The 19,050-nt window shown below is 48.9% G+C and overlaps 1 protein-coding gene across 3 annotated transcripts in view; it reads right to left on the bottom strand.

The window, feature by feature from the left end:
* Nucleotides 1-19,050, bottom strand: part of SUFU (SUFU negative regulator of hedgehog signaling) — a 988,972-nt gene that overhangs the window by 121,031 nt on the left and 848,891 nt on the right. For all 3 annotated transcript variants that reach the window (XM_069611674.1, XM_069611675.1, XM_069611676.1), the window contains one exon: nucleotides 3,614-3,748. In XM_069611674.1, the coding sequence (XP_069467775.1) occupies nucleotides 3,614-3,748 (135 nt within the window). The remainder of the gene's footprint in view (nucleotides 1-3,613; nucleotides 3,749-19,050) is intronic.

The following is a 19,050-nucleotide window of genomic DNA, read 5'->3' as shown; positions in this document are numbered from 1 at the left end:
AAGGGAAATGTCCACCCGACCCCACTCTCCCTACTGTGTAGGCCGGCCAGAAAGCCCGACCACGTGGTCGGCAGCGCCAGCTTGAACACTGTCGAAGATCCGTGGAACCGTCTTTGGCGGAGACCTGGAAACAGCAGTCAATGGAAGGGACGGTTGGGTAATACTTAAAACTCTAATATATATACGACCAAAGGTCAAGGAAAACCATAGTAATTTCTTGGGCCGAGCTCCGCATAAGGCGACCATTATGCTGGGAGGAAAAAGGACAATCTGAGGGACCTCGACACGTGTGGGATTTTGGGTACACTACACATCACGTAGGGATAGTGTTACAGGCACGCTCATGTCGACGTCCCCTTTCGATTATCGAAAGGCAAGATGCAATACTCTGCGGTGACCACTGGATGTCGGACTATATGCACAGCATGCGATTCTAAGCAGATTAACAAGCATCAAAAAAGGGGGATACCATGTTCTCTCTAGGATATCGTCCCCAAGTCCATAGGGGAACTCCTTACCCATGTGATCCTCCTTCATATTTACACCCCAGACTGTGGCTGCACCACCCTGGCCACATGAGAAGGGGGTTTCCCGTAGGGAAACGGGGACGACATCCTGAGATTCTTCACACCGGGCTGTAGCAAAACAGGCAAATGCAGATTGCCTTCCACTATATCCTCAGTCAGCTAGTGTACTGTGAGAAGACGAATTCTGGACAAAGGTGGAGGTGCAAGATCTGAAAGCGGACCTCGAAAAGAGGGGATAGCAACCCCTCTCAGCCTGTGGTGTGAGTCTTAACAAGGAGGAACCCAGAAGCACCCTACTCCAGAGGAAGGCAGAGGACATAGAGAGGGGCCCCAACTCCTGTCCCCTCTCCAACTGTCCACTCCACCCACCGGGAGGAACATCGGGTAGCAGCTGGGCCATCCTAATCTCCTGTGCTAGGGGCCCTCTCTAGCCAGTCAAGTGGCACAGCGAGTAGAGCGCTCGCTTTGACATCTGTGCAGAGCCTGCTAACGCAGGTTCGAATCCCGGTGAGGCCAAACTCAGCCTTTCATCCTTCCGAGCTCGATAAATGAGCACCACACACCGTGGGTAATAATAAGCAGCGCTCAGATACCTGAGGGTTCGTAGCGCTATATAAATGCCTAAATATTATTATGGGGAATGCCTCAAACTCACCACACCATCATTTATGACACTTTATGAACACAGGGGTAATCCCGACATGAAGGTTGTGTGGTACCGACTGAAGGTACTGGGATATGTGGAAAAGATTGGTTTAAAGATGCTGATGGTCTTTGGGCCAAGGAGTGTGGCAGAATAAATGCAAATGAACAGGGGAGGAAGCTGGGAAAAGACACATGGGCAAAGAACCAAAACACAAATTACCACAATTGTTATTTGCAACTAACTTGTGTATGAGACCTTGAGGTGTTCCACAAATAAATATATATACACGGATACCTCATTCAGATTTATGACATGAAGTTGACCTATTTGGAACTAGGGAATTTAATATAACCCAAGACATAACTTAGGGATCCAGCACACTGCTATCTTCCCTATGAAACCCATGAATACATCAGCCAGCCTGCTCCTTATTTTCTCAGTCTCTCAGGGATATAGTGCCCAGCTCACTCTATGCAGATCTCACACAGAGCCTTTCAGTATGCGGCACTCACAACTTGCACTGTAACTTCCAGGGATACCCTGCCAAAATTGCTATGACTTTCTGCACTGTTGCTTCCAGTGATAAGAGTGCCCAACTTGATAATCAGTGGAGGGTCCCATCTGAACACAGCAGGAAAATATGGCTCTTTGATCCTCACACTGCTCTTTCAGCTTCATGGCATCCTCTTTGCATCTCCAGACCACAACCTCAGTCTTAATGCACAAGCTTTATATACTCTTCTTCTAATTCATTTTACTTTGTGGCATTTGCTCTGCTATGCATCCATTGTCCTTGTGGCTTCACATTGCAATATGTTGCCATTGTGTGCGTGCCCATAAAGCTGCTCCCCTTTCTTTCCTGTTTCCATGAGTGGGGCTCTGTCATCACAGACACTAGTCTCAATACATGCATGCATCATGCTTGGGTAAACCAAAGGTCCTCATGAGGAGGGTGGAGCATGTCGGAGGTAATTCCCAAACTTAAGGCTCTGGGTCATTTGTTGGGAGTGCAGGAAGATTCTCTGTCTTGCAGTATTGGTGCAGAGCGCTCCTGAAATCCACTGTCAGTCCACAGCACATCAACAGCCCCCATGTTTGAAGACAGGGAGGGACGTTCTTCACAAGTGAATCGAAGAATTAAAGGAATTAAAAATAAATAGTCGCTCATGCCCATGATAGTCTAGGAGGCAAAGGTACCCTATAACAAAGGGGTTAACAAATCCATTCGAGAATATAGAATCTCTAGTGATATTTATGATCTGGATCATCCAGTGTTGGCAAAAGTATGTTATAGGCAGGCTGAAAGTCTCAAACCCTCCACCGGGGTGCAAAGCCTAGGGTCAGAGGGTTGCTCACCTGACTGACATGTTGCTGATTTCAGTGCATGAATGTTGATTGTGTAAATGGCATTGATGTTAGAGGAAAGAAAGCTGCATGGATGGGCCGAGATAATTTCTTCTGAGAAATTCTACACACCTCTGGAGAATCTCCATGACAAAGCTTAGAGGAGTTCTCTTCAGGCAATATTTTAGGCTGCGAATGGACCTCAACCTGAGGACAGGTAGAAAACTGTACAGACAGTACCTCCAGTAAGAGACCAGAATTAGACTCGGTCCACAGTACCTTTGACAGAGTAAGGAGAAGGCCTCAGTGTAGCCCAATATAGTGTCTTATCAGAGGTGTCATCTCGGGTTCTTAATTCAAAGGTCAAAAAAATGCAGAGATGACACGAGTGTTGGTCCAAGACTCTCAAAGAAGAGCAAATGCAAATCCATGCTGAAAAGGGTCAGTTCAATCAACATGCATGGCTTGAAGCTGTGTGAGCAGGAATTGGAATGCATGACGTAGCATTAAGGACTTTTTGGAAGACTGAGGCCCAAGTAAAAAAATCCCCAGCTGCCAGACTGCTGCTAGAGTGCTCCTATCCCATCCAAGGTGGAGAAATGTTCCGCTGGTTGGATCTGTGGGCACCCACTTGGCAACTGTGTGGGGGCGCGAGTGTCTGACTTTCATATCTTTTCTTTGCGTCTGCTTGGTCTCCTTTTTGGGCTGAGTAAAAAGAAAATTACAGCAGCAACTGCTGTACTCCTCGTCAATTGGCCCCTTTCCTCCATACATGAAATACCCACTCTTCACAAAGAAGATACCCCTTAAGTAGGGTGGAATGGAGGGCGGGAAGGAGAAGTACTAAACGCTTAAAGAAGCAGCTGAGGTAGCAACACAATGACAATATCAAAAAACGGGCTCAGTTAGCATAAGGCATACAGAAGATCTCCACACTATTGAACGTTTTCAAATAAGTTCACTTGAAGTATCAGAGGACGTTTACAAAAGCCCTTTAGAGGAGTTTAACACCCATGTTTAGCTTTATGATTTGCATAAGCAGGAATGCACCACCCAATTGCAGCCATGACAGCATTGTTTTGCTTAAAACACTTACCTTAAGCAGAGTGGAATGAGTGTTCCAGATTCTTGGTTGAATTTCAGATGGACACTTTCAAGCTGCCTTGTGCGTATAAGCTCATGTGGAATAATGGCAGCTGAGCTCTCACTTTCCAAACTGTCTTTACGACTTCTAAACACAAAAAAAAAAAATAATAAGGTACTTAATTTTATTTCTAGTTGTCCATCAGAGATATCTTCATTGAACTAATAAACACTGAATATCTCTGTCCTTGGAATGGTTTGGGAAGCACTTAAGAGAAGGTCACGTATATATACAATTCATCCGTTCATCTTAAAAGCAATCATCCTCCATAAGTGCATCAGTGCAGAAGTAAGGGATCAAAAGCTACCTGAGACAATATGCCCAGAAGTGGTTAGAGTTTAACCACTGAGGGTGAATTCTGCAGAATTATACATTGGGTGAGCAGATGTATGTTGCAATGTATGTGGAGTCATACATACTCTGCATATCCTATGGTACCCCCTTTGCAGCACCCATTATTAAGAAGGAGGGAAGTAAACTAAAATGCAGCATCATAAAGAATCTTCATAATTTAGGGGAAAGGAAAAGTAATACATATCGGAGTGCTTAAAAAACAGAATAACTGTAGCATAGTCAGAATGTTTTCTCCATTAGGTAAATTACATTCAGACTCCAATCTCATTGTCACAGTTTCTCAAATTCTAATTTCAGCTCATCTAATCACTTATTAATTCAGGTTTCCAATTCCTTTTCATAAATAATTACATATTTTAGTATATTCTAGGAAAGTTTTACAGTTATTGCCACCCAGCAAATTGCCTAAAATACTGCATAAGGATTCATTATGTGTCATAAATACATCTCCCTCGCAGCACCCAATGATGTTATTCCAAGTTCCAACCTAATACATGGTATAGAGATACAGTGGATACAAAATAGGTTTCTAGAATGTCCCTTCATATGTATTAGTTTATATACCCGCTAGAAAACTAGTTTCAATGCGATAACGTTGCAATTGGCATGTTTAGCCATTTATAGATCTGAATCAGATCGTCTGAATAATACCCCAATTTATAGTTCATAAATTGTATAATTCCAGCATATCGTGCTTGCATTGTATTGAGAGTTCTTTCACGGGTGGATTTTTCCATATTCAGGCTCCCAAACATACAAATTGATTTACCTCCATTAAATTATTATCAAAACGTCCCAGTGTTTATTAGATTTGGACTTTTTTCACCAAAACGCATATACATTTTCTCAAAATTGATGTTCACAAATTTGGTAAAAGCATAGTCATACAAGGCAGATATAGAATGGTTACGGCCTAACAGCGCTTGGTACAGAATAATGATATTGTCTGTATAACTCAGCCAAGTAAAACATATTATAAAATAATTATGCATGGGCTGTAGTGCGACCGGCAAATCTGCTAAATACAGATTAAACACAGCAAGTGCCAGGACATAAACTTGCTTAAGTCCAACATTCAATTGCAGAGGTTTAGACAACGTGCCCTTATGGTTCCGGCGTAGTCTTGCTGTGGTTCCAGTATGTACTCTAATAATTATGTTTAAAAGGCTACCCAGAATACCCCTGTTATGTAGCTTTGACAAGAGCCTGTTAGAATCCATGGTGTCAAAAAAAGCCGAGATCAATAAAAGCAATGTAAAGCAAGCTGTCCAAATTAATTTTTGCTTGCTGCATCAAAAGTTGCAAAACCATCACATTATGAGATGTAGAGGAACCCCTTTGGAAACCTGCCTCCCCTTTTCTTCCGACCATCTAATCAACTCTTCTAAGAAATATGAGAAACTCTTACTGGTGACATTGAACATGGTCAGCAGGCAGAAATTAACTGGAACAGACCATTTCCCTTTTCAAATACAGGAATAAGGATGGTGTTGCGCTGGGAGGCAGGGACACTTATCCTGGGCAATTTTCGTAAAGAACAGATTCAGCAAATTACCCCACATCTCAGTGTTATACTGGATAACTATTAGTGAAACCATCAGGTCCAGGGGCACAAGAGGCATTTCATTTTCTGAAGACATTAACAATGCCATCTCCATCACATCTATATTTGCAGCGTTTGCTCATAATAGTAACCATTGCATGCAATAGTCTGCAATTCACGTCTGATCTATTCATGTGTTCCGACCACAAGGTTTTTGATATGGGATTAAGTAACTTATTAACCTAACCTAATTTAAAAATGTTCACCCCATGCCAAAGGTTCTTGGACTCTCCTAACCTTAAGACATTCAGCAATAGGATCCATCAAGCTGAATTAATCATAATCCTGTATTGAATAAGCCAGTTTCTATATTGTGATTTTGTTTTATTTATCAATGGAGCAATCTCAGCAGTGCCTGGCCCATATCATGTCAGGCAACATTAAATCGTCCATTGCATCAAAATTTGTTTTCTGTTCCGCAATTTTGGCATATTACATCTTTATATGACCATCTTCTCGTAACATGCTAATGTGTTCCCTATCTGTGCATATTCTGCAGTCATATCTTTAACTCAATTAAAGGAGAGATCTGAACTATTTGAAAATGGAACCCACTCTTATACTGGGTGAACATTTGGAGTTCACCATATTTATCAGTGTACACTGAGGCACTGAAGGATCTATCCCAGGAAGGCAGACAAAAAGGAAAATGGTGTAGCTAAATAAAAACATCACTATGACATTTGTTTGTAAGATTTATGGACATTACTAAGGGACTAGTAAAAAGAAGGTATAAATTGGTTGAGCAAGAGAGAAGAGCTATGCTAATCAATTCACAAACGACTAGCTTATAATGGGGTAGGAAACCAACATGGGTGCGGAATGGCATTTGGATGTTTTAAGACCAACATATGCATGTGCACTTTACATTAAATTTAGGATGGGAATGATAACCCTGGCTGAATTGAAAAATCACTGGGACCCCAACACGACTTATCAATGTCACTGTCATAATTGTGAGGGGTCACAAATGAGAGACGGACACAAAGCGGCAGTGTTTTCAACATCAGACATCTTTATTAAAAGAAATGGGTTGGATAAAGGCCTCTCTTTCCCTTTCCTAAAGAAAGTTTCCCGGCCTAGGAAATTAAAACTAACGAACAGCCTGTGTCTTGTCAAAATTATATAAACTGTCCTTGTGTCCAAAACATATCAGACCGTCGCACTAAAAATGAACTAAGAAGTGCAAGGAAAAAGTGTCTCCAACATCTGTTTAACTAAAATCTTCAAAGGTGAAACAAATAAATACAACAAAAATGGTTTCTCCAAAAGAGAAGTCCTTGGATCCAGAGGATAGTTCCCTTCCCCTGGATTATTTCAGGAATTATGGCGAAAATGTATTTTTCCAAATAATGTTTCCTTAACGAGCATGTCTCTTCCAAGTAACAGTTTCACAAGGCTAGGAAAAGTGTTTCTTTTACACAACTGTTATTTCAAGGATGGAAACATTTATCTTTTATACAACTGCTTCAAGGACGGCAAAGTGTCTCTTTTACACAACTGCTTCAAAGATGACGACTTCCTTGCATACTCCCTCACCAGGAATTCTTCAATAATTGCCTCAGATCCCCTGGTATCCTCTCCTGCCAAGTATCATGCCCCCAAAAGGCTCACTGCCTGATATATCCCATTTATCAGGTCTACTTTCAATGTTCTTTTTATTTCCACGTATAGCACAGTTGTACTCCTGTACTGAATATACTTCATTGACTCTGGGTTTAACTTCCAAGCTCCCCCAAATGGACCTCTCACATATGAACACTTGTTCAAGTTCTGTTTCTCATCTTCTTCATCAGTATTTATTTGCTTATGGCAATGCTTGATCCAGCTTTCCCCATATGAACTACTCCTATATGGAGACTTGCACAAATCTTCTCTTTCAGCTTCTTCATTAACATTCATCTGATTATAATCACATTTGCTCCAGCTTTCCCCATATTGACATTTCATGCATGGGGAATTGTGAACATTCAGTCTATCTAATTTACTTGGTCGATATTCAAATTGCACTTTCAATTGTCTGTGTGCTTGTCGGTACACCCCACTATCTCTAGGCCACCTCACCGGTGTCTCATGGCGCTTCCAACCTCTACACGTCACGACAGCCAAGTTTCAATGCAGGAATGTCGTCCCCGTCCTTGGCAGACCTGCTTTATGCTCTACACTCGGGTCTCATTTTCATTTGCCAGTAAAATGGCTGCTTTCCGGTTTGACCGCGTCCTGCACAGATTCTCCTTTGCTGCTGGTCCCGTCGCAATTTTTCCCTGGAGCCTGTCACGCTCAACAGGGTCTCTCGCCACTCCGATGCGAATTGCTGATAAGCGGCGGCTTGGGAGCACCTGCCTGTTTCAGGGCGGTCTGCTCCCCGTGCATCTGCTTTCACCTGCGGTTCTGCCTCCCGCTTCACCCAAGCTGCTCCATTGCTCTCCACCTTCTGATCGTCAATGAAAACCATCTTTAAATGTCCCACTCATCAGATTCACCTTGCAACAAATAGTCTGCACGTTTTGCTTGGGGTTTCTTTCAATCCACATTAACTCCTTCTCCCTCTTCATTGAGGCATGGGAGTGTAGTCCATAGGATTAACAGAACTTCTACACAGTACAAAATCATCAGGGATAGGATATGTGGTTTGTGTGTTATGTACATACGAATGGCATTCAGTCTACAGTGGTTAAGAAAGGTTTGAGTTTTGTAACTGGAAGGATTTGTACAATGACAGCATGCCATCAGGGAGTTCGGAATTATATGGCCCTCATTTATAAATCAATACCATCACATTTGTCCAGATGGAGTCACAATATCTCCCCAACAGCCAGCTCCTCCCATGTGATCCTCCCATGTGATCCTACCTCATAATACCCCCTCATGGTCAGGATCAGGTTACGGCTGATGTACCCCGTCCACCTGGGAGGAGAGCTTAAGCTGGACATCAGTGAGGACTCCACAGGACTCATCACATAATTTATTTGTTGAGAATATCTTTTTGTGGATCGATTTTTAACATTAGGAAGTTGCATTTGAAACAGATATCCCTTAAGCATGAAATTAGATGGTGTAGAGGCGCATTGAAATGTTGCTATCTAACAGACGAGGAATTTATAGTATGATATGATATGGCATTTGTAACGCGCCTATACACAAGTGTTTCAAGGCGCGACGAGGCAGGCAGGGGGGAACAAAGGGGAGACAGACAACGATCCTTCTAGGCCAGGTGTCATTCAGATCGCGCAAGTGCATGGGTAGAGGGGAAGAGAAAAGTGCAAGGGGGAAAGGGAGAGGGGAAAGTGCAGTACAAGATAAATAATAAGGGCCACCTGGTGGCAAATGCAAGGTAAGTGCAGACAAGTGCTGGGAAGGGGGCTGTAGGGATACAGAGAGGTTCTCACGGATGTTCAGGAGAGCAGTTTCTGTGCTTCTGGCAGCTCTGAAGCTAGACCGATTGTCATGAAGACTACCAACAGATTCAGCATGGAGATTAAGCTGGGAGATGGCCAGTTTCTCCAGGAGCTTGCCCAGGAAGGGGGTGATGGAGATTGGGCGATAGTTAGCCGGGCAGGAGGGGTCGGAAGAGGGTTTCTTAAGAAGAGGGTGCACAAGGGAGTGCTTAAGGGGGGATGGGAAGACTCCAGAGGCGAAGGAGTGATTGCAGAAGTCAGCCAGGGCAGGAGCCAGGGAGTCGATGTGGTCCTTGATAGTTTTGGAGGAACGGGGGTGGACCTGTTTTGATGAGACTTTCATAGATCGGATTTGTCTGGAAACCTCGTCAGCAGAAAAAAGGGGAAAGGCAGAGAAGGAGGGAGGAGGGGTGGCTGCAGAAGGGCCAGAGGAAGAGCAGGGAATAGAGGGAGGGAGGTGATAGGAGGAGAGTGAGGACAGAATGTCCTGAGTTTTTGAAATGAAGTGAGAGGCCAGTGCCGTTCAGAGGGCCTGGGAGGGGACAGGAGAGGTAGAGACTGCAGCAGGGTTGGCCAGCTCCTTGCAGATTTTAAAGAGTTCAGCCGAATTGTTAGATGCCGCAGAGATGCAGGCTTGGATAAGGGCTCACTTCTCTGGTGAGAATGGAGAGCCGGTATTGCCTTTGGCGCAGGCAGCAGGCCAGTTTGTCAGAGGATGAACATGAAGCATACCATTTCCTCTCTGCCACCCGGCACTTGCATTTTAGGGTGACGAGATCCGAGTCATACTAGGTGTTATATTTGGCTTTGGGCTTCAGGCAGATTCTCATGACAGGGGCAATGATATCAACAGTATCAGATATAACAGAGTGGAGAGTGGAGAGGGCTGTGTCAGGGTGGGAGTCAGCCGAAGGGGGAGGTGGGGAGCGAGAAGGTGGCGGCGAAAGCCTCAACTGACACGCGCTTCATGGGTCGGATGACTGAGAAGTAGGGGGGCAGTGATGAAGGTAGCTTTGCCCGAGGGGTAGGGAAGGTGAGGTGAGAGGATAGGAGAAAGTGATCACTCCAGGAGAGAGGAGTGGCGAGAGGGACAGAGAGGGGAAAGTCAGAAGAGATCAGAGCATCAAGAGTGTGCCCTACAGAATGAGTCGGCCCAGACGGGAGAATAGAGAGTGAGAGAGTCGCAGAGGTCACGAAAGTGTCCAGAAGGGGGACAGGAGGCATCCAGGTGAATGTTGAAGCCTCCAAGAAAGAGGAGTCGAGTGGTTGAGGACAGGAGTGAGGAGGAGAGGTCCGCCCACTCGGAGAGGAAGGAGGAAATTTGACCGGGTGGCCGATAGATAGCCACAGTAAGGGAATGGCTAGGAGAGAGAGAGAGTTGGCAGACAAGGCATTCAAAAGAGGAGTAGGTCTGCGTAGGAGTGACAATGGCAGGAATCCACTCAGGGAAGATAAGGGCAACACCCCCCCCAGCACGGTTGGGCCTGGGCACGGAAAGGATCTTGTAACCGTCAGGTAGGAGTGTGTCAAAGCTGATGACAGAGCTGGCAGTGAACCATGTCTCAGTGAGACCAAGGACATCAAGGTCCAGTTCCTCAAGAAGGCGACAGATATCAGAGGAATGTTTGACGGCAGAGCGAGAGTTAAGAGTGGCAATGTGGAGAAGGTTGCCATCCTTGAACTACTTCTGGGGAGGGGTACAGATCAGAGATACACCATGCGGAGGAGAAGGAGCACGAGAGGGGGCACGGAGGGGGGGGAGGCAAGGTAACCGAGGACAGAGGATGGGGGAGAGGAAAGGAAGTTGATGAGGCGCGGGAAGCGTCTATCAAAGAGGTGAAGGTTGGCCTGAGGGCCTTGGACCAAGACGGTCCCATTAGAGTAGACATTAATGATGGCCTTAGAGGAATGGAAGGAGGCCAAGAGGACACCCCAACGGGTGCCACCATTAATGGGAGAAGAGGAGAAAGGAGAGAGCACAGAGACCATATGAAGGGTCCATAGGTCAGGTGAAGGTACGAAAAAGAGGATGTCAGTGAGTTTCCTTGGAGGAGGCACTAGTGTAGGTGTCAGCGATAGGGAGGCCTGGGTTGGAGACCAGGATGTCCTTTCTAAACTTTTTCCTACCAGATTTAGTGAGGAGAGCAGGATAGTCAATGGAGAAGCAGTTAGAGAAGATAGGCGAGATGAACAAGTTACGTTCTTTCGATGGGATTGTCCGACGACGTATTCCATATCTATGACATGTAATCACCACAGCTGTGCTGCTTCGGAAACTTTTTTCGGCGTCTGCGTCCTGCGTCGATGACGTCGATGCGCCGTCGTCGAGGACCTCCTCCGACGTCATCCGATGTGATAAGTAGGACGCACGACGCCCGTAGCCTCAGTTGTAGTTTTTTCCCCCAGAACGTGTGACATTAGTCAACTGCCAGTCAGACACAAAGCCTTGCGGAACGTAAGCTGCAATCGCAAAAGAAATTCTGCAGCAGGGAAGGCAGGGAGGGAGCGATATGGAATACGTCGTCGGACCATCCCATTGAAAGAACGTTACCAGGTAAGAAAGTAACTTGTTCTTCAAGGGGATTGGGTCCTCCGACGTATTCCATATCTATGACAGACTCCCAAAGCAGTACCAGAGCAAGGAGGAGGGAAAGAATTTAGAATCAAAATTTAGAATTGCCAATCAAAGAGCAGAGCAAAGGACCGCCTTGCCAAAGGCCAGATCGTGTCCTTGGATGGAATCGAGGGAATCGTGACGTACAAATGTATGTACTGAAGCCCAGGTGGCTGCATCACAGATGTTGCGAATTGGAACACCCCTCTGCAGGGCAGTAAATGCAGCCATACCCCTGGTAGAATGGGCCCGCAAGCCAGCCGGCGGGTCCTTACCCGCCAAACGGTAACACTCCGAGATGGCCAAAATAATCCAGCGAGACAAAGTCTGTTTCGTCACAGCCTGTCCCAAACGCTTCCCAGCTTAACCAATAAAGAGTTGATCGTCCACTCTGACCCGGGACATGCGTGAAACATAAAAGCTTAAAGCTCTCCTAGGATCAAGCCTATGGAGCCTCTCCTCTTCCTTACCAGGATGCGGAGGAGGATAGAATGCCGGAAGAACCACCTTCTGGGCCAAATGAAATTCCGAAACCACCTTCGGAAGAAAAGAAGGACGAACTCTAAGGACAACCCTGTCCTTGTGAAATACAGTGAAGGGTGGCTTAACTGAAAGTGCCTGTAACTCACTCACTCTGCGAGCGGAAGTAACCGCAACTAAAAACACAGTTTTCAGAGATATCAGCCTCAAAGGGCAAGAATGCAAAGGCTCAAACGGAGCACCCATAAGAAACTTAAGAACAAGGTTTAAATCCCAACCGGGCACCAGGAAAGGTGACAGAGGGAACACATTAGTGAGCCCTTTCAGAAACTGAGAAAGTAAAAGGGATTTTAAAGTAGGAACACTCTTCAGACGAGCGCTTAAAGATGTACAGCGCCGCCAGGTAACCTTTAATGGTACCCACTTGCAATCCCATGTGGGCCAAAGAAAGTAAAAAGGACAGAACCATGGGGATGTCACATGCAAAAGGATCCACATTCTGAACTCTGCACCAGTCGCAGAATTTACGGCGACGGCAACGGTAAAGAGACTTTGTTGCTGGCAGTGGGGCCGAGAGCAACACCTCCATCACGTCTTCAGGGAGGTCCCAATCCTTATACCTCAACCTTTCAGAAGCCAAGCGTGAAGGTTGAGGGGTCTGACCTCTGGATGGAGAACCTGACCCCCCTCCCGTAAGAGCAGATCGTCTCGGTAGGGAAGACGACGTGGAGGGCAAATGGACAAGTCGAGAAGGTCCGGGTACCACGTCCTCCGAGCCCACGCCGGAGCAATGAGGATCATGCAGGAACCGAACTTCTGTAACCTCCGCAGCACTTGCGGGATGACGGGGACTAGAGAAAACACGTACAGCAGCGGGAATGACCACTCCACCACGAACGCGTCTCCTAAGGCTCCTTTTGGAGGAAATTCCCGCGAGCAGAACCTCTCGCACTTCCGGTTGACACTGGAGGCGAAGAGATCCACTTGAGGGGTCCCCCAAAGGGCGAAGATCTCCAGGAGAATCTCCTGAGACAACTCCCACTCGTGAGAGATCGTGCTCTGCCTGCTCAGAGCGTCCGCCGTCACGTTTTCATCTCCGGCCAGATGAACTGCCGAGATCGAAACTTCCTGCTGGATGGCCCAGAACTCTAGCTGCATCGCCTCCCTGCACAGAGGAAGTGACCCTGCCCCCCCCCCTTTTTGTTGAGGTAGTGCATGGCCACTGTGTTGGCCGTCAGGATCAGGACATTCTTCCCACGCACAGTCGGCAGAAAAGCCTTCAGGGCTAGCCTGACGGCCCTCAGCTCCAACAGATTGATATGGAGTCTGGACTCCGACGGAGACCAACGACCGCTGACTGTCAGCTCGTTGGCACGAGCTCCCCATCCCGTGAGGGATGCATCCGTCACGATCGTCACCTCCGGCCAGGGAAGCCAAAATGGAGCCCCCTTCATCAAGTTGCCTTCGACGGCCCACGACAGAAGGTCCTGGGCGATCAAGGGCGGCACCTGAACCGGGTCCGACATCCTGCCGGAGGACTGCGACCACTGCATCTTGAGTGCCCACTGCAAAGATCTCATCCGCAGGCGAGCCTCTGGCACCAGAAGAATGCAGGATGCCATGAGGCCGAGCAACCTCAAGAACTCGAACGCTGGGAACGTCTGGGCATGCTGAAACTTGGGCACCATCTGCTGAATGTGAAGAGCCCTCACCTGGGGAGGAAAACACTGCCCCAGGGAAGTGTCGAGCACTGCTCCGATGTACTGGAGCCGCTGTGTTGGCGTCAAATGGGACTTCTTTAAATTGAGGGAGAAGCCCAGCCTGTGAAGGGAGTGGCAGGTGACGGACAGATGATCCAGGACTTGCTCCGGAGAGCTCCCCCTGATCAACCAATCGTCCAGGTAGGGGTAGACGTGAATCCCCCCCCTTGCCTGAGATGCGCTGCCACCACCACCATGAGCTAGGTGAAAACCCTCGGGGCGGAGGTCAATCCAAACGCCAGGACCCGAAACTGAAAGTGCGAGTCGCCAACCGCGAACCTCAGGTACTTCTTGTGCTTGGGATGGATCGGCACATGGAAGTAAGCATCCTTGAGGTCGAGTGACACCAACCAGTCCTGAAGCTGAAGAGCCTGGATGACTTTAGAGAGAGTAACCATCTTGAACCTGTCCTTCCTGAGGAGTTTGTTCAAACCGCGCAAGTCCATGATGGGTCTCAATCCCCCATCTTTCTTCGAAATCAAAAAATAAGGGAAATACCATCACTTGTTCCTCTCCGCTACAGGCACCAGTTCTATGGCGCCCTTCTCCAGCAGGGCTTGAATTTCCTGCGCAAGGAGCGGGTCCGGACTCTTCAAAGAGAGGTTCCCTGGTGGATTGTCGTGAGGCCTCTGCCGAAAGGGAAGACAGTAGCCGTGGGTTATGATCTTCAGAACCCACACATCTGAAGTAATGGCATGTGTAAAGAACTGGTAGGGGGTGGTCTGTACTTCTGCTCTCTATATGGTAGAGGGGAGGCACAGAGGACCCCAGCCTAGATTCTCTATTCGGTAGCTATGGTCGAGCAATCAAGGCGTAGCTTCTCAGGAGGTGATGCAGGCTGGTTCTTAAGTACAGTGTAGTGCCCAAGCCCCCACAAAGGAATGTCCACACACTGTATTGGTTAGAACACAGTCTTCATATAATCAATATTCAGGGTTATGTACACTTATCATAATAACTCACTTTGTACTTAGGAAAATCAACAATGACAAATATATACAATTCTAAAGTGGTACCACCCTTTGTATTAGATCTCATCAAAGTGCATCAACAATACTGTAACAAAGTCACACAGATCAATAGAGCAAAACCAGCAATAGAGAGAGGAGAGAAACTAAGATGGTTGAGCAATAGGCAGAATACTGGCCCCTACCACTAGACACAGTTCTGTGTGGAGATCCCCCCCACCTGGGCAACCTGTAAAATAAAGATATAGCACAAGCCCAGTCCATATATTGTTCTGCAAGTCTTATTCCCTCCTATAATGTTTTTACCCCCCCAATGTACCTGGTGGAGTCGAGTTCTTCGAAGAGGCGTCGACAGATCCTTCTAGAGCGACCCCCTTTCAAGCGGGAGTCACGGATCGTCGAGAGGCGTCGAGAAGCGTCAAGGAACTCGGCGTTCGGCGGCGGGGAATCGACGGCCCTTCTTGAATGCCTTCCCTTTCAAGCGGGAGACACGGGGCGTCGAACATCAGACAACAAACAGGGTAGAACGGCATCGATGAGGCGGCAGCTTCGATCCAAGCGGTGCTCGTCGACGACGGAGCGTTGGCGTCCTGCAAGGCAAAGGCGTGCGGGGCACCTCGATGACAATTGTTCTGGACCGCAAAGATTGTGAAGACGGGGGCCCAGCAAGGGTGTCGAGTCGTTCGAGTCTTTGTGGTCATCGGGTGGCGGGAAACCCACCAGCAGGTTTCTCCTCGGCGCGTTGGTCGTCCTCGACTTTCTCCGGCAGGATAAAGCGGTCGACGGTGCGGACGAGGGAGTCCTTCGATTCAAATGTTCTTAGGCAAGGAGCGGACGGCTCCGGTCGTCGGCGGCACAGCGTCAAGTGGTTTCCACGGCTGGGCAACACAACTTCGACGGGCCTCCAGCGGTGACACAGACCTGCGAACCCTGGTCGACGGCAATGGACTTCGACGGCGGCGATGTCTGGGTGCTTCACTTCGATCTCCTCGGCGGTCCCGTCTCGGGTCGGCAGCCTTTCGAGGGTCTGACTTCCAGGGCGCTTCGGCGAAGATGTAGCGGTGCTCGATGATCCCTCGGAGCACGGAAAGAGGGCGCCTTACCAGGTCCTCTCTCGGGTCAGTCCTCGACGAATTCGGCAGCTTTCAGATCGGTCGAAGCAAGTGCAACAGCAAGTCTTCTTCTTCCAGCTGGGCGTCGAGGATCAGCAGTTCCAGTTACTCTTAGAGTGGAGACTCAGCTTCTGAACGCTTCTGAACAATTATTAGTGGCGAGAGGTCCCCAGATATACTATTCGGTCTTGCATCCACACTGCTGGCACACACTCAGCAACCAATCATACAGAAGGGCATTCATGCAGTCAGTCAGCCAATCAGGCACACAGTGCATTCAGGCCACACTCCTCCCTTTCAGACACTCACAACAAGGAATGTGGATTGGGACAAGTACCCAGCCATTCAACACTACACACTGCATTCAGGCCAGTTTCGGGCAGGGCTGTCTCAGTCTTTGTCTCTCATGCCAGAAACCAGACAACCACAACAAGGAGTGTATATTGGTCACACTGCATTCACCCAGGTCCCACCCACAGGAGGTACCCACAACATACAGTCACTGGGAAGGCTCCAGTCAGTCTAGCTCGGCCTTCACAACAACACCATATATGGAACTTCCACCCAACAGCCAGTCAGGGGGAAGGGACAGAGTCAGGGCTTCCCAGGACTTTGGGAAAACAAGGTAACAGGCAATCGAAAGCAAGAGGCCACAGGGGCCATCTTGTTTCCTACCAGGAATCAACTGATCCCAATGGCAGGGCCTGGGTATCCCAAAATGGAGGACACCCAGAGCACCTGTCAAATTCAGCATGGAGCTGCCACCAGCCCATACCCTGCTCTGTGGGCCACCCACAGGTGCCCAAAAACATACACTAGGGGCACAGGGTTGTACCCCTACCCATGCGTGCCATAAGGGTATCCCATGGGTCTGTTCACCAAACCAAAAGAGAGAGCTGCACTGCCAGGAGTCCCACATGGACTCCTGGGCAGGAAACACGACAGAACACACGATAAAAAGCAGTAAAGGACAAGGATTCAGAGGCCCTGTCCCTCTGATGCATTTCCAGCATCAAAGCATGCCACTCTACAAGATGCTGCGCCAGCCTTCCCCCAACCGGCAAATCATGGGACATGGCCTCATGACTGAGTGGTAGCGGCTGCGGCGTTACCTGAGGGCAAAGAGGCAACTGCCCGAGCGGCCTTGGCACCACAGGTACCCTGTCGTCCACCTCTGGTACCCCTGCGTTGGCCTCTTTGACTGCCAGCCCCTCTCGCTTTACTGAAGGATGAGTAATAGCGAAAGGAACCACCCCTCCATTGCTGTCCCCTAGGACGAAAAGGCAGAGGTTGGCGAACTGCAGCGCCCAACGACTTCGCTGCAGCTTTGGAGGTCTGCAACCTCTCAAGGCTCTCGTCAGCCTTGCTGCCAAAAAGGTGTTCACCGTCAAAGGGCATGTTGAGGAGCCGGGACTGCACATCAGGAGCAAACCCCGACTTCCGCAACCACGCAAACCTGCGTATCACGGTGCTCGCCGCCATGGACCTGCTGACACATTCAGCCATGTCCAAACCCGACTGAACGGACTCACACATGGCATCCTTACCATCCTGGACCATAGCAAGGAAACCATCCCGTTCGTCCCCTTCGGGAATATGTTCAGCCGCTAACGCAACACAGTTCCACAGAGTGTGTGTGAAACGAGACAAGGCACAAATGGAGTTGGCCGCCTGAAGCGCCATACCACCAGAAGAAAACACTTTCTTCGCCCAGCCATCAAAACGTTTGTCGTCCCTATCAGGAGGGATGGTAGGGTACGACGCCTGCTTTGCCGGGGCCGTGGCCACCTGCACCACCAAACTCTCCGGAGTGGGGTGCCTGGTCAACTAGCAGGGGTCGCTACTGGCTGGACGGTATTTTCGCGACAAGGACCTGCCTACCGCTGGGAGACTCTCCGGAGCCACCCTTCTCTGTAGAGCCATATGAAACGGCAGTACCGGGTCAGTTGGGGGACCAACATCAAGGATGTCCGCGAGATCATCCTGCACAAACTTCCCTGGGGGACCAGACCATCCCAAGTACTCGGAAACCCTAGCCATAAGGCGCCGGTACGAGGAATCGGCATGAGAGCCAGGCTCAGGCCTACAAAACTCTACCTCCGGAGAGGTGTCCAGTCCACTGGCATTATGCAGTGACTGCCTCAAATCGTCAAATTGGCTATGGCCCGAGACCATCTCATCTGGAACCTGACTAGGAACCAGGCCATCAGAATCCTCATCCACCTCCGAAATATATTCCAGGTGGTGAAAATAAGGCACCCGAGAGTACCTCCGACACCCCGGCCTCGAAAGGCGTCGAGGGCGTCGAGTGAATCGGTGCCAGCGCCGAGAGGATCGGCGTCGACGTTGAGTAAATCGGTGTCGACGTCAGATGCAGCGCCGCCAGCATCGACACACCCCTCGAAGTCGGAGCTCCGAGCGTGTCCTTCGACGACCTGAGCGTCGACGGCTTCAACGACTTCCTCGGAGCCGGAGCCTCGAGAAAGCCTGTCGATGTCTTCCTCGAAGACATCACAGGTGCACACGGTCTCGAACACGTCGAGGACCGGGACCTGGAATGGGTACGTCGAGAACGAGTCCCCTTGTCCGAACGGGACCTCTCCCGTGACTCGTGCCGACCACTCTTGCGACGGCCAACCCCACTCGGGGGCGCGGACGGTTTAGTACCCTACGACTCAAGAATCGCCAGCATTTTATTCCCGAAGGAAGCCCATTCCTCCGGCGTCGCACCTCTGGTGGGGTAAGCGACGTGCCGGGCAGAGTCCTGAGAAGAGGACCTGGAAGACTACCGCTGACGGCGCTTCCGAGAATGCCTCAAAGAGGCCGAGGAGTGGCGAGACCGACTCCTAGGAGACCCACGAGACTTCCGACGACGACGCGGAGAGTCACCTATCGAATCATCCGTCGAAAGCCCCGCAGACTTCGACTTCCTGGGCTTGGACACCCGACCTACCAACAACAACTTCTTACGTTCCCGTAAGGCTTTGGACGTGAGCGACTGGCAGTCGATACAGTCATCTGTGTCGTGGGCCTCCCCGAGGCACCAGAGGCAGGCGTCGTGCGAGTCCATCACCGACATCTTGGACCCACACTCCCCGCA

Source organism: Ambystoma mexicanum, chromosome 8 (assembly GCF_040938575.1).
Source record: "Ambystoma mexicanum isolate Mex_15411 chromosome 8, UKY_AmexF1_1, whole genome shotgun sequence".
Taxonomy (NCBI): domain Eukaryota; kingdom Metazoa; phylum Chordata; class Amphibia; order Caudata; family Ambystomatidae; genus Ambystoma; species Ambystoma mexicanum.
The sequence above is the reverse complement of the archived record's forward strand: the minus strand, read 5'-3'. Positions and strand labels throughout refer to the sequence as shown.